The sequence below is a fragment of the Dicentrarchus labrax genome, unplaced genomic scaffold (assembly GCF_905237075.1).
Source record: "Dicentrarchus labrax unplaced genomic scaffold, dlabrax2021, whole genome shotgun sequence".
Lineage (NCBI taxonomy): Eukaryota > Metazoa > Chordata > Actinopteri > Moronidae > Dicentrarchus > Dicentrarchus labrax.
In genome coordinates, this window is record NW_026136723.1 from 3,757,820 (window position 1) to 3,770,837 (window position 13,018).

At 40.6% G+C, this 13,018-nt stretch overlaps 4 protein-coding genes across 8 annotated transcripts in view; 3 read left to right on the top strand and 1 right to left on the bottom strand.

The window, feature by feature from the left end:
* The window catches only part of LOC127358010 (gastrula zinc finger protein XlCGF57.1-like), a 91,576-nt gene extending 85,463 nt beyond the window's left edge, over positions 1 to 6,113 (top strand). The window contains exons 3-5 of one of the 3 annotated variants that reach the window (XM_051390810.1): positions 4,415 to 5,152; positions 5,751 to 5,840; positions 5,967 to 6,113. Coding sequence is in view for 1 of the 3 variants with exons in the window: in XM_051390812.1 (XP_051246772.1) it covers positions 2,246 to 2,931 (686 nt within the window). In the remaining 2 variants the exon portion in view is untranslated. Of the gene's footprint in view, positions 1 to 2,245; positions 5,153 to 5,750; positions 5,841 to 5,966 lie in introns of all 3 variants that reach the window. The other 2 variants (XM_051390812.1, XM_051390811.1) reach the window with 2 other exon arrangements.
* Positions 1 to 13,018, bottom strand: part of LOC127358022 (zinc finger protein 391-like) — a 70,293-nt gene that overhangs the window by 56,350 nt on the left and 925 nt on the right. The window contains exon 2 of the mRNA XM_051390850.1: positions 12,378 to 12,409. Within this exon, the coding sequence (XP_051246810.1) occupies positions 12,378 to 12,409 (32 nt within the window). The remainder of the gene's footprint in view (positions 1 to 12,377; positions 12,410 to 13,018) is intronic.
* Positions 1 to 13,018, top strand: part of LOC127357971 (zinc finger protein 665-like) — a 145,085-nt gene that overhangs the window by 37,205 nt on the left and 94,862 nt on the right.
* Positions 1 to 13,018, top strand: part of LOC127357997 (oocyte zinc finger protein XlCOF8.4-like) — a 57,979-nt gene that overhangs the window by 1,978 nt on the left and 42,983 nt on the right. The window lies entirely within an intron of this gene.

The window sequence follows — 13,018 nt, forward strand, 5'->3', positions numbered from 1 at the left end:
TTGAGTCTATTAATGAGATAAATGCGTGACAATGACAGCCTTCATTGTTAACATCCACATGAATATTTACAATAATTACTTTATCTGATGCATGCAGTGTTTTCCATGATGGATGAGAAAAGACTAAGAACAAGGCTTTCAAATGAATTATAATTTAGTTTAGGTTTAGGGTCCATTAAAACGCTCGAATCATATATAGCTGCTACTCCACCTCCTCGGCCTGTGCCTCGAGGAATGTGAGTATTAATATGACTGGGGGGGGGTGGATTCATTTAGGCTAACATACTCCTCGTGGGACAACCAGGTCTCAGTAAGACAAAGTAAATCAATATCATAGTCTGATATTAATTCATTCACTAAAACAACTTTAGAGGACAGAGACCTGATATTTAACAGTCCACATTTCATTCTCTTATTTTGTGCTACTGAGGAGTTGGTTTTAATTTTTATTAGATTTTTATGTTGAACTCCTCTTGTTTTTATTTCTTTAAATAATGTAGGTGGTTGGGGGACAGACACAGTCTCTATGGGGTTTTGGGTGGGTGACTGTTCTAAAGAAAGCAGAGGAGTGTGTAAGACAGCAGCTCTGCTTCCTGGTCCTAACTCTTGACTGTCAGGTTTTAGAAATAAACTTTGCCATATTTCTCGATAAGAGAGCCGCTCCATCCAAAGTGGGATGGATGCCGTCTCTCCTAATCAGACCAGGTTTTCCCCAAAAAGGCTTCCAGTTATCAATGAAGCCCACATCGTTTGCTGGACACCACCTCGACAGCCAGCGGTGGAATGACGACATGCGGCTATACATGTCATCACTGGTCACATTGGGCAGGGGTCCAGAGAAAACTACGGAGTCCGACATTGTTTTAGCATAGTTACACACCGACTCCACATTAATCTTAGTGACCTCCGACGTGGATAACAATCTTACTGTATTTACATTTATCTTTAGCCAGCAGTTTTAAATTTGATTCAATGTCGCCCGCTCTGGCCCCAGGGATACATTTAACTATGGCCGCTGGCTTCGCTAACTTCACGTTTCTCACTATGCAATGGAATATGCGGGATATTTATGCAATTTTATGCGATGAAATTGCGGGAACTTACAAAAACTGCAGCTTTTCGATGATGTTCGCATCGCGTAATTATGTCACTTCATAACGTTCTCATTCAATTCAATTCAATTCAATTTTATTTCTATAGCGCCAATTCATAACAGAAGTTATCTCATGGCAACATGGGAAAATGGCTGCTCTTGTGTGAAGTAAACACAACATTTTTCAACTTTCTGCTAAGATATATGTGACTTTTTTTGCAACGAAAATGCAGGGATTATGAAATCATGCAAGCCCCGCATATTTTGCGTGGAAATCGGCAATTTAAAAAAAAAAAATGCGGCCCCTGCATGAATATGCGGACTGCCATGGCTGACTATGCATTGAATTATGCGATCTCATAATCGCGTTTTTCTGGAGGGACTGACACTTGATACATGTATCATTATCACAATATCACAAAACATAAATGAGGCAGAGGAATAGCTAAACATCTGGCAAACTGACCAGGACAGAGCAGAGGGACAGGGAGAAGCCATAGTTAACTGCTAATGTGAATGAAGCTAGCGTCAGTGAAAACTTTGAAAGTAGCTAAAAGAAGGAGTAGCTCTGAGTGTTTAGGTAGAACTAGTCTACGTTTAAATGTTAAGCGGGAAAATAACCGCTGTAATGAGTAAAACTAATTTAGATTTAGCGTTCACTGGACAGAGCTACAGCACCAAACAGTGTACACAGAGCAGGAAGAAGCCGGAAATGAGTCAGTACACTTACCGTAGCACGTCACACATCATTGCTTACTTTCCAGGAAGTCTTCTGCTGATAATCCTTGTGAGACCTTGTCAACAGATTTCAACTTGGTTCCAATGTGTTTCCACTGAGTGTCATCTTCAACCTGATGATGATCCCACAGTTATCCAGTCTGGATTTAACAGAAAGTGGTGGTTTTCCATAATGTCTATCTTTGTGTTTATTGTGTCCTGCAGACGTCCAGCAGCTGTCAGTGATTAAAGAAGAGGTTCCCCCTGAGCAGCAGCAGGAGTGGAGACCCAGTCTGGACCAGGAGGACCCAGAGCCCCCACACATTAAAGAGGAACAGGAGGAAGTCAGGACCAGTGAGGAGGGAGAGCAGCTTCAAGGGTTCACATTCACTCCTGTTCCTGTGAAGAGTGAAAATGATGATGATGAAGAGAAACCTCAGTCCTCACAGCTTCATCAAAGACTAACTGAACAGATGGAAACAGATGATGGAGAGGACTGTGGAGGAATAGAACCAGGCAGAAACTCAGATCCAGATGAACATTCACAACTTGATACGGATGGTAAGACTGAAGACTCTTCTGAATCTGAGACTGATGATAGCGACAATTATTTTAAAGACATCAGGGAACCTCAGTCAGGTGATGTTACCAATATGAAGCCTTTGAGCTGTTCAGTTTATGAATGCTTTTCATGGAGACAAAGTGTATATAGACACATGGAAACTCACACAGGTGAGAAACCATTCAGCTGCTCGGTGTGTGATAAAAGCTTTGCACGAAAGGGTAATCTGCAGTTACACATGGGAACTCACAAAGGAGACAAACCATTTAGCTGCTCAGTGTGTAGTAAACGCTTCAATAGAAAGAGTCATCTACAGATACACATGCAAACTCACACGGGTGAGAAACCATTCAGTTGCTCAGTGTGTCATAAAAGCTTTGGACAAAAGACTAATCTGCAGAAACACATGAGAAGTCATACTGGTGAGAAACCATTTAGTTGCTCAGTGTGTGATAAAAGCTTTGGACAAAAGAGTACTCTGCAGAGACACATGAGAACTCACACAAGAGAGCAGCATGAAATGAAGAATCCTGTTCAGCTGTTACAGACTAGAAACTAGACATCAGAGATGCACCATGACATCAGAACAACAGTGTCTGGCGGCTAGGTCTGTAACTATTCTGAATCAGAGTGAGTGATGACAATGTGACAATGGAAAACAACTTTCTCCTGCCTGGCTTACGGGATCGCTGGCTAACAACTCAGCAAGAGTTAACCCATTTCTCCAGGAACCACTACACCACTGAACATAGTGGGCATAAATAGCTACGCACAGTTTAACTGTGTTCATGACTAAGCACCGGACTGCTTTACTTTTGTAAATGTAATGTATTGATCTGGTTTTATTGTTGTAATTTTGTAATGGTTTATGTTAGGTTACTGTGTTACTCATGTTCTACACTGCTATGGTGATCTTAGTTAAATGTTATGTTCCACACAGAAACAGTCTTTGTACAACGAACTCTTTTTAACTTGCCACTGTTCATATAAGATCACCTCAGCCTTTAACACAACCACACACAGCAGAGAGGAATTTTAAAACTCAACGTTGTCTCTGCTGAACAAGCTCAACATACAGTGCAACACACACATTCTGTTTTTGTTATTTAGTTTAGTGCATTGTAGTTTGATCATATTGTGTATTTATACTTTATCTTTTTAATAAATGCTTTCAATATACATGTTGGTTTATTAAATATTCCACAAACGTGAAGGATACCAACCTCTATGTTGAGCTACAAATCCTTCAGCTGACCGGAGGGGAGGCTTTACCATAAACTATTCAAACAATGGTTTCAGGGTCAGAAAGGAAAAGAAAAACATGTCTAAACAGTCCCTCCAGAAAAGTGCGGTGTTTTTTTTTGTGATCGTTGCGGGGCAAAATCCTTGATTATGCGGCACATTTTCTTAAAAAACGCAATGGAATATGCAGCAATTTATGCATTGAAATTGCGGGAACTTGCAAAAATTGCGGCTTCATTGAGGGGTTTGCAGCTTTTCGATGACGTTCACGTGGCGTAATTACGTCACTTCATAACGTTCCCATGGCAACAGGGGACAATGGCTTCTCTTGTGTGAAGTAAATGCAACATTTTTCAACTTTCTGCTAAGATATATGTGACTTTTTTGCAACGAAAATGCGGGGATTATGAAATCATGCAAGCCCCGCTTATTTGCGCGGAAATCGGCAATTTATGCGGCGAAATTGCGGCATATTTGAAAAAATGCGGCCCCTGCATAAATATGCGGACTTTGGCATATTATGCATTGAATTATTCAATTCAATTCAATTCAATTTTATTTGTATAGCGCCAATTCATAACAGAAGTTATCTCAGGACACTTTTCAAATAGAGCAGGTCTAGACCGAACTCTTTATAACATTATTTACAGAGACCCAACAGTACCACCATGAGCAAGCACTTGGCGACAAGGGCAAGGAAAAACTGCCTGTTAAAAGGCAGAAACCTAGGACAGATCCTCCGGCTCTAGGTGGGTGGTCGTCTGTCTCGACCAGTTGGGGTGAGAGAGAGAGAGAGAGAGAGAGAGAGAGAGAGACAGACAGACAGACAGACAGACAGACAGGTGCACAGCAACAACAGTATTGGCAATGGCAATCTAGCAGGACCATGGCAGGAGGCTCCACCAGGATCGACAAGAACCTGCGAGACGAGAAAGCACAAGAACTCCGGGGAAGAAGTGAAGTTAGTAACATGCATTAATGGGACATGAATGAGTGCAGAAAGAGAGAGGAAGAGAGGAGCTCAGTGCACCATGGGAAATCCCCCGATAGTCTAGGCCTATAGCAGCATAACTAAGGGATGGTTCAGGACTCACCTGATCCACCCCTAACTATAAGCTTTATCAAAGAGGATTGTATTTGTATATTATATATGTATTATGTATTGTTTCATGGCTTTGTTGTAAAGCACTTTGGGTACCTTTCGGCTATTGTAAAGGGCTATACAAATAAACTTGATTTGATTTGATTTTGATTTGAATGTCTTAAGCCTACTCTTGAATGCTACTCTTGAATGAATACAGGAGATAAATCACTCAATTTCAGATGTTTAGAGTTTTTGACGTCATTTTGGCTCCATGTTGCCACCCACCGCAGTTTACTTCCTGTTGACTAGCGGAGCGCCACCATTGTTACTATAAAAGCGCAAGCTAGCAGAAAACAAGCAAGCGAGCCCAGCCTGCAGCCTGATGTCTGGGCAAAGGCTTCAGCAGACAAACTGTTCAGCCATTGGTTGCACAGCCCAACACAAATCTACATATGTATGAGCACAGTGGATTTATTTTTATTTTCGACGGCAATGTCCGTCAGAAAAACCGGAACGTGTCTGAACCATTTCGTGTCGGGGGCTCTTTGTAACCCGTTACTGTTGTGGGTTTTGTGTCCGGGGGTAATTGGCTTTATGTTGGTCTGTATTTAGTTAAAGTGCTCAGTCAGTAATATGTTTGTGTCGCTGTTAGAAAGAACAGAAAACCTCCGAGCTAACAAACTGTAGCCACTCATCAGCTGTTAGCTCGCTGAGCTGCATGGAACCGGGAAGATAACGTTAGTTAGGTTTAATTGTCTTTAACCTGGTAACTTATTATCTGCTGGGTAGCTCAGTATCTGTTCACTGTGTGGATCAATACAGCTGTGATCAGAAGACACCGTACTGTGTATAAATTCAGCAGCGGAGGTCATTAGTTTGGTAGCATTGTAGCTTTGATTACAGCAGCTCTGTGATGTCACTGTGTTACTATAGTTACTGAGTCTGTCAGACTTTATGTTGTAATATGAGGGGCAGTGTGATCGATAAGCCGAAGTTAGCCGTTAATTAATTAAGGAGCCTGGTGGTTGTTATTCATGTTGCTTTTTGTGTAGACCCTGTCTGGAACTTTCTACGTACGTGCTGACGTTACTTCAGCTACCGCTAGCTTTGTTATTCCAAAGCCATTTTCCAGCTCCGCTCAGGTGTGTGTGTGTGTGTGTGTGTGTGTAAATTTACCAGAGGTAAAGATAGAGCTACCGTGAGATATTATATTACACTGTATATTATTATTGCCTTGAAAGTAACAGTGAATCTTCCATGTTTTACAGGTGAGCTGATGAAGGACAGAGACAGCTGCAGCATCAGGACAGTCTGAAGGATCTACACAGTTTACATAAAAGTTATAGCTTTGTTACTTACAACATGTGTAACTGGAATATGAATGAAACATAAATAAAGTGTTTTACTTTTAAGAAGAGTTTTAGTCATTTTTAAATTCAGTAATAAGTGTGGTTTTATATAAATAACATGTTATTTCACAGAGGTTTTATGAAGATTTCCTGCATGTGGAAGAGTTGAAAAGCATAAATCAATATGAAAAGGTGGAATTTAAACCTGTATTAATGACTGTAAGCAACACAATACATTACTGTCTCACATTCAAACTTTATTATGTTGGAAGATAAATGACATCATAATATATAAAATAAAATGTAAAACATAATTGCAGCTTTTACAAATATCTGAAGGTTAACTTCGGTAATAATACTTAGTTAAAATATCAGACTATGAAATATGGATACAGTACAGTACAGTTGGTTACTTAGCAGTTTTTCAACCCCATAAACAATTGACTTTATTAGATGAGTGATTCCTTCAGTTATGTTGACATGTTGTACAGGATAAAGTATTCCAGGTTTCTGTTTCCATGGTCTCAGTAAACTAATGTGTATAAAGAATATAACAGATGGGAGGTTACAGTAATCATTATACTATTACTCGGATTACTTTGGTACATTTACTGGCTGTTTCTTCACTAGAAACAACTGCTTGACTAATGTTGTTAATATTATGTAATATATAATATGTTTAACTTCACTGGGCTGTGTAGACTGTAGGTCACTGCTCACTGCTGTACCTGGAAAGACAAGCATAAATAACAGTGTTGGTTCTCATAGTTAAGGTATAAACACTAACATTATGTGATAGATAGAGGAAATATATATATAATTAATATATCAGTATTTACCTGAGGAAAAGCTGTAATCCTGATTGTTGATGTTGTTCATTTCTCTGTGATTTCAGGTCAGACTCCCGCTCTAACATGTCCGGTGGTGAAGTTTTTGGTTTAGAAGCAGTTGTTGAATTAATATTGACGGTAGAAATGCAGATAAACTCAGTAGCACTGAGGAGCAGAGCAGAGCAGACTGGGCTTTTCGGGAGGGGGGCCTTAAAGAGACAGGAGCTAAAACCGAGCGATTCAGACAGAGGCTGAAAAGAGGTGCTCAGCTATAGGCAGTATGAGAAAAATAATGTGTTTTTTGAACATTAAAACATCTAAACCTATTGTAGGAGAGCCACAAAATACAATTATGAACCTGAAAAGGGGCATAATATGTCTCCTTTAATATTAAATATTATTGAAAGAGCATTATGCAAACAGAAGTATTGTACATGCTCTGACCTGCAAATCTACAAAGCAAAAAGAATCATTCCCTCTAATTGTCAGTCACATTGTAATCTGATGTGTTTACTGTATCACAGGGCCCTAAATTGACGCTGCAGTTAATATCTGATTCATCAGAATCAGTGATTTTGATTTCCAGAACAGGGTTGTTTAATAAAGTAAGTTTCTGTATTTATTCTTTGAACCTCACAGTGTGATGCTCGCTGGTGTATTTATGTGTTATAGTATTAATGTGATTGTGTGTTAGTTTAAATAGAAGAGGACTCTGAATGCTCGCCTGCTCTCTACTGTATTTTCTATTGTATGTATTCAGTGTTTCCTCTAGGATTTTTTTTAGTAGCGGCGGCAGGCCTGTCCGAACAGCGCGAGATTCTTGTTTATCTGCTGTAGTTTAGTGATGCAGGGGACCAGAGACACCGCAATGGGGCAGGCAACCCAGGCAATTGTCTAGGGCCCCGAGCTGAAGGGGGCCCCGAGGGACGGCTGATGTCAATGACAAAATAACGGAACTGCTTTAGTCGCTGCAACGACAACGCATCGGAAAATCCCCACACAGGGCCCCCTAGTTGCTAGTAGGGGGCCCCGACAGACGGCTGATATCGCTCCATATCTGCGACACAACTTGAAACCCCCGTAGACACTGCAATGACACGTCGGGAATCTCCCTAATGGGGCCCCTTAGTAGCCGGCATCGACGTGCGGTCCTGGTCAAACACACAGATGAAAAAATGAAGCGAACATATCTCTCTGGGCACACGAAAAGAAAAAAAAACAAGAAGAGGATGAAAAGAAAAAACGTGACAGTGGTAAGTGGGAATGTGTAAGCTATATGTGTTACATTATAAAAAAGTAGTGCTGCCAGCCAGCTTGCCACTTTATCCCAAACTCCCAGTCAAGCACCAAAAAAGTTTACTGCACATTAAAGTCTGTGTAAAGTGAATTCAGCCATTTTCTTCTAAACACATTCATAGCCATACAGTAAGTTAGTCCTTTGCTGCCAATGCCAATGATATTTTCTCCCAGAATAAAGCATTTGTTGTCAAATGTTAAAACTGATACCAGCATCAGTTCTGCTGTCAGTTTAGTCTGTTTAAACTGGAGCTAATTTGTATTTGGAATTAGGTTTTTTAAATGTGAGCTGCTGGACAACTGAATTTTCCTTCAGGGATAAATAAAGTATATCCTATCCTATATATCCATAGTTCCAAAGTTGTTTCTGCAAATGGATGTTCATTAATTATTCCATACAGATCTCAAATGTTGTGTTTGTGTAGCATGCACAGTTCTTTACTTTACTTTACGCAAGCCAACCAAATACATGGTGCTCTTTTATTTTTTCTTCCTCAAGGTGCTTTGTTGAAGTTTTTTGGCCCACAACAACAACAACAACAACAACAGCAGCAGCAACAGCAGACCTTTACACATCAAAGTAGGAACTTATTTAGTTTCCTTTTTAAAGTTAAGATTACAGTGACTTGCTCTCCCATTTAACATATATCATGTGGATATAGGAACAAGGTGTCACAGCAAGTCTTAAGTTCTTCCTTTCCACTTCAATTCCTTGTTTGTTTGTTTTTTTGCTTGGTTGCGTTTTTATCATTCTGAAAATTTCACACATTTCAGTTATGTTTGTTTTTCTGTTATTTATATATTGTATGTAAAGTTTGCATTCAGATAGTTATGTTATTTATTATTTATTTTATATGTTAATTGTTTAATAGAAGATTTCTTTATTGATCCGTAATCCTGGACTTCATTCATCATGATTCTGGGGGGGCCCATGGTCCTCCTTGCCTAGGGCCCCCAGGGGGTCTAGAAATGCCACTGCAGGGGACACCACCACTGGAACTTAACAACCCTCAACAGTAAAGGAGCCACTTTTCCAGCTCCTCCGCTGTTTCTTCTGAAGTCTGATTGACTGCCGGTTCCCTCAATCCCCCCATAAGGGTCCACACCTTCCTCCAATAAAGGATTATCTTTCTCAGGAGGAGACGCACATAAACACAACCTCTCACTCAAATGACGACCAGATAAATCTTCCTCCTGAGCTCTTCTACGTTAGAAACCTTTCCCATTAACCCGACAGTGAGGCATTACTAGTAATAATATTACTTTCCACAGTAACTAGTAGTGAAACTAATTACTAATAAATGTCAGTAACATTACAGTAATAATATTACAGTTACCATCTCATAAAGACAATTCCAGTATAACTTCTGCTGTCTCCTGATCTGAAATCCAACCATCCAATCACATCCTCCAGCGTTTTAATGGTGGACAGCTCATTAACAGTTGTACCTGGTGTCCCTCTGTTGCCTGTCTCTGTTTAAAGGTTTGAGTCTCCTCATCACTTTGATTTCAGTTTGTGAGTTCATCTATGTGACCTCAGCGCCACCTAGTGATCATAATTAAATAGGACTCTTCTATCAGTGACATTAATATATGAATGATGTTAACTTTGTTTTATTGGTTGCACTGAATTTATGATTTGATGTGGTTATGAATAGAAATATGAGGAACAGTTAACCCTTTTATCTGATATTGCCATCATATCACATCAGATAATGTGTCTGCTGCGTGTAACATTATCACTTTATATCACATAAAGAATCCTTTTTAATAACAAAGTAAAAATGTTTCCTTGGCCCAAATCTGACCAAAGTCACCTGCTTTAACCTCTTCCACACGTTTAAGTCACTTCCTGTCAGCTGTTTTTGTGCTCTTTGTATTTCTAGAACATCGGTGAAAGAAGGTGATCTCTCTTTCAATAACCCTGTTTTATACTTAAGACCAACTCGTGGCAATGAGGGACTCATCAGAGCTCTGAATGTTAAAGTTACATAGTAGAGAAACATTGTCCGCTTTACCTCCTTCATCAACGCCAACATCTAAAACATTCACTTCCTGCATTTATTTGGTTCTAATTTCACTTCACATGATCACTAATAATAATTCCTCCATTATTCACTCATTTAATCACAAATAAAGTTCACATTGATCACAGAGTCGTTGAAGATTCTTATCAATGTGACGAGAATTCACTTCTGGTTAATCTGACTTCTTATAATCTATAATTTTTTAATTAAAGACAAAGTGCAAATTATTCAAAAGTAGTTCTAACACGACACGAACATCAGCCTGTCTGTGCTGCGTCGCCCTCTGAGAATGTAAGGAATCAACAGAAAACAGGAAATCAAACTAATTTCTCAACGACTGTTTATTGTATTATTTGTATTTATTCTTACACATTAGTGTTGTTATTGTCTCGATGACTGTGAGCAGCGCGACGTTCTAATGTTCCACTTCCTTTACTGCTCCAATCAGCACTGACTCTGAGGAGTGTTCCCGCTAAGTGTATGACAGCAGACATTTTGAACCCTTTATGCAAACGTTCTGTAACAATTACCCACAGTTCATAGTCTTGTGACGTTAAGGACGGGGGCTAGTAAGTGTGTGGTGCTCTCATCCACATTGGAAGACGTCCCATAAAGTGTCTTTGACTTGAAGAAAGTAAAAAATATAAAATAAAAAATTCCAAACCCACAACTGTAGGCTGTGTAACGTGTTTTGGTGTCGTCAAGGTAACGTGATATAATAATATATTACAATAATGAACTTTTTTTAGACAAAGAGCCAGTTTAGAGCTGATGTTACAATGTGTCTACAGTGATCAGATCTCACTTGCTCTATACAAAAATAAACAGTCAATACGAAGTTTTGTTCCTTATTTTCAGTTCCAACCTGCATCAGCTTGATGTTTGACGCTGTCAGCAGCCCGACTGTGGTGCATTTTATAACTGACACAGGTTAACACCAGCTGGATTAGTGCTTTACAGGGTTAAACCAGGATTAAAACATTTCAGGACCAGCAAATCAAAATAAAGTGGAACCCCAAACAATAAAGATAAATACTAATAATAAAACAGATAAAACATATTGGCAATAAAACACTTCACATTCCTGTTTATACCATTTCGGGTCCTCGCAGCCTCTCACACTAACAGGTGACGTTGGTCTAGGAGGGTTCAGTATTTTGGCTTTAGGGTGGAGATCAGGCCGATGTCTAATTTCAGTTTCCTTTACTGCTGCTGCTCTCACCAGCACACTTGTGTCTCTTAAACTGCGACTGCCACGTGAAGCTCATCCCACAAGTGCCACAGCAGAACGGTTTCTCCCCGGTGTGAGCCGCCATGTGTCTTGTCATGTGTCCCTTCCGTGAGAACCTCTTACTGCACACCGAGCAGACGAAAGGTTTGAGCCCAGTGTGGGTTCTCATGTGCTGAACCAATGTGTGGCGCTGCGTGAAACTTGTGTTACAAACCGAGCAGGAAAAAGGTTTTTCTCCTGTGTGGATCCGAAAGTGAGCGACCAGGTCCGATCGCTGCCGGAATCTTTTAGTGCAGAGTGAGCAGCTGAACGGTTTCTCCCCGGTGTGGACTCTCATGTGTTTATCTAAAGACCAGCCATGACTGAAGCTGGTGTTACAGACTGAGCAGCTGAACGGTTTCTCTCCTGAGTGACACCTCATGTGAGCGATCAAATGTTCCTGCCGGTTGAAGCTTTTACTGCAGAAAGAGCAGCTGAACGGTTTTTCTCCTGTGTGACACCTCATGTGTCTTTTCAGATTCGTCTTGTGGCCGAATGTTTTCCCGCACTCAGAGCAGATAAATGATTCCTTATCAGGGTTCCTGATACCGTTAATCGCAGAGTTTAAACCCGACTGAGGCTCTCTGGGCTCCGTCCAACCATCATCACTGACCTCAGTCTCAGAGGAGTCTTCAGTATCAGGTTGTAAATGTGTCTCCGGTCCTGGTCCTCCACAGTCCTCTCCACCATCTGTTTCCATGTGTTCAAGTAGTATTTGATGAAGCTGAGGTTTCTCTTCATCATCATCATCTTCACTCTTCACAGGGACAGGAGTGAATGTGAACCCTTGAAGCTGCTCTCCCTCCTGACTGGTCCTGATTTCCTCCTGTTCCTCTTTAATGTGTGGGGGCTCTGGGTCCTCCTGGTCCAGACTGGGTCTCCACTCCTGCTGCTGCTCAGGGGGAACCTCTTCTTTAATCACCGACAGCTGCTGGACGTCTGCAGGAGGACAATGAAACACAGACACATTATCAGGAGAATCAGTTTTACACAAACTTCCTGCAGCTACTGAGTTCAGTGTTTGGGTTCATTGTACAGTTTTGAATATAATGTGAAATATTCATAAAATATGAGACTAAATGACAGAAAAGGTTTCCTTAAGGAAAAAGGTTGGGAACCACTGATATAATGTATCAGGTGTACTGACACATTTAACCCCAGTTTTATTTCTGCGTGTTCATAATGAAGTGTCTCAGGTCTGTCAGCTGTTCTCACCACAGTGACGTTAATTTGGCTGCAGCCCATCAGTGACAGTTCCAATGAAGTAGAATTTATTTTACCTCACAGAAACTTCAGCTAACGTTGTTGTGTGTGAAACAAATGTAACTGTGACCATTAAAAGGCCGTGTGCATGTAGATCCACTGAGAGAACCGCTCGATGCCACAAAGAGCGCTCCAGTCTGTGTCGGTGTGAGCAGCTCTCGACCGACATGAGACCGGCGTGCAGCACTCGGGTTCACGTAGGCGATCTGAGTGAGGAGCTAAAATAGAATTAAAATGTTTCAGGACAACTTTTATGTTAATCCATTGCCAGGTGTTTCCATGACC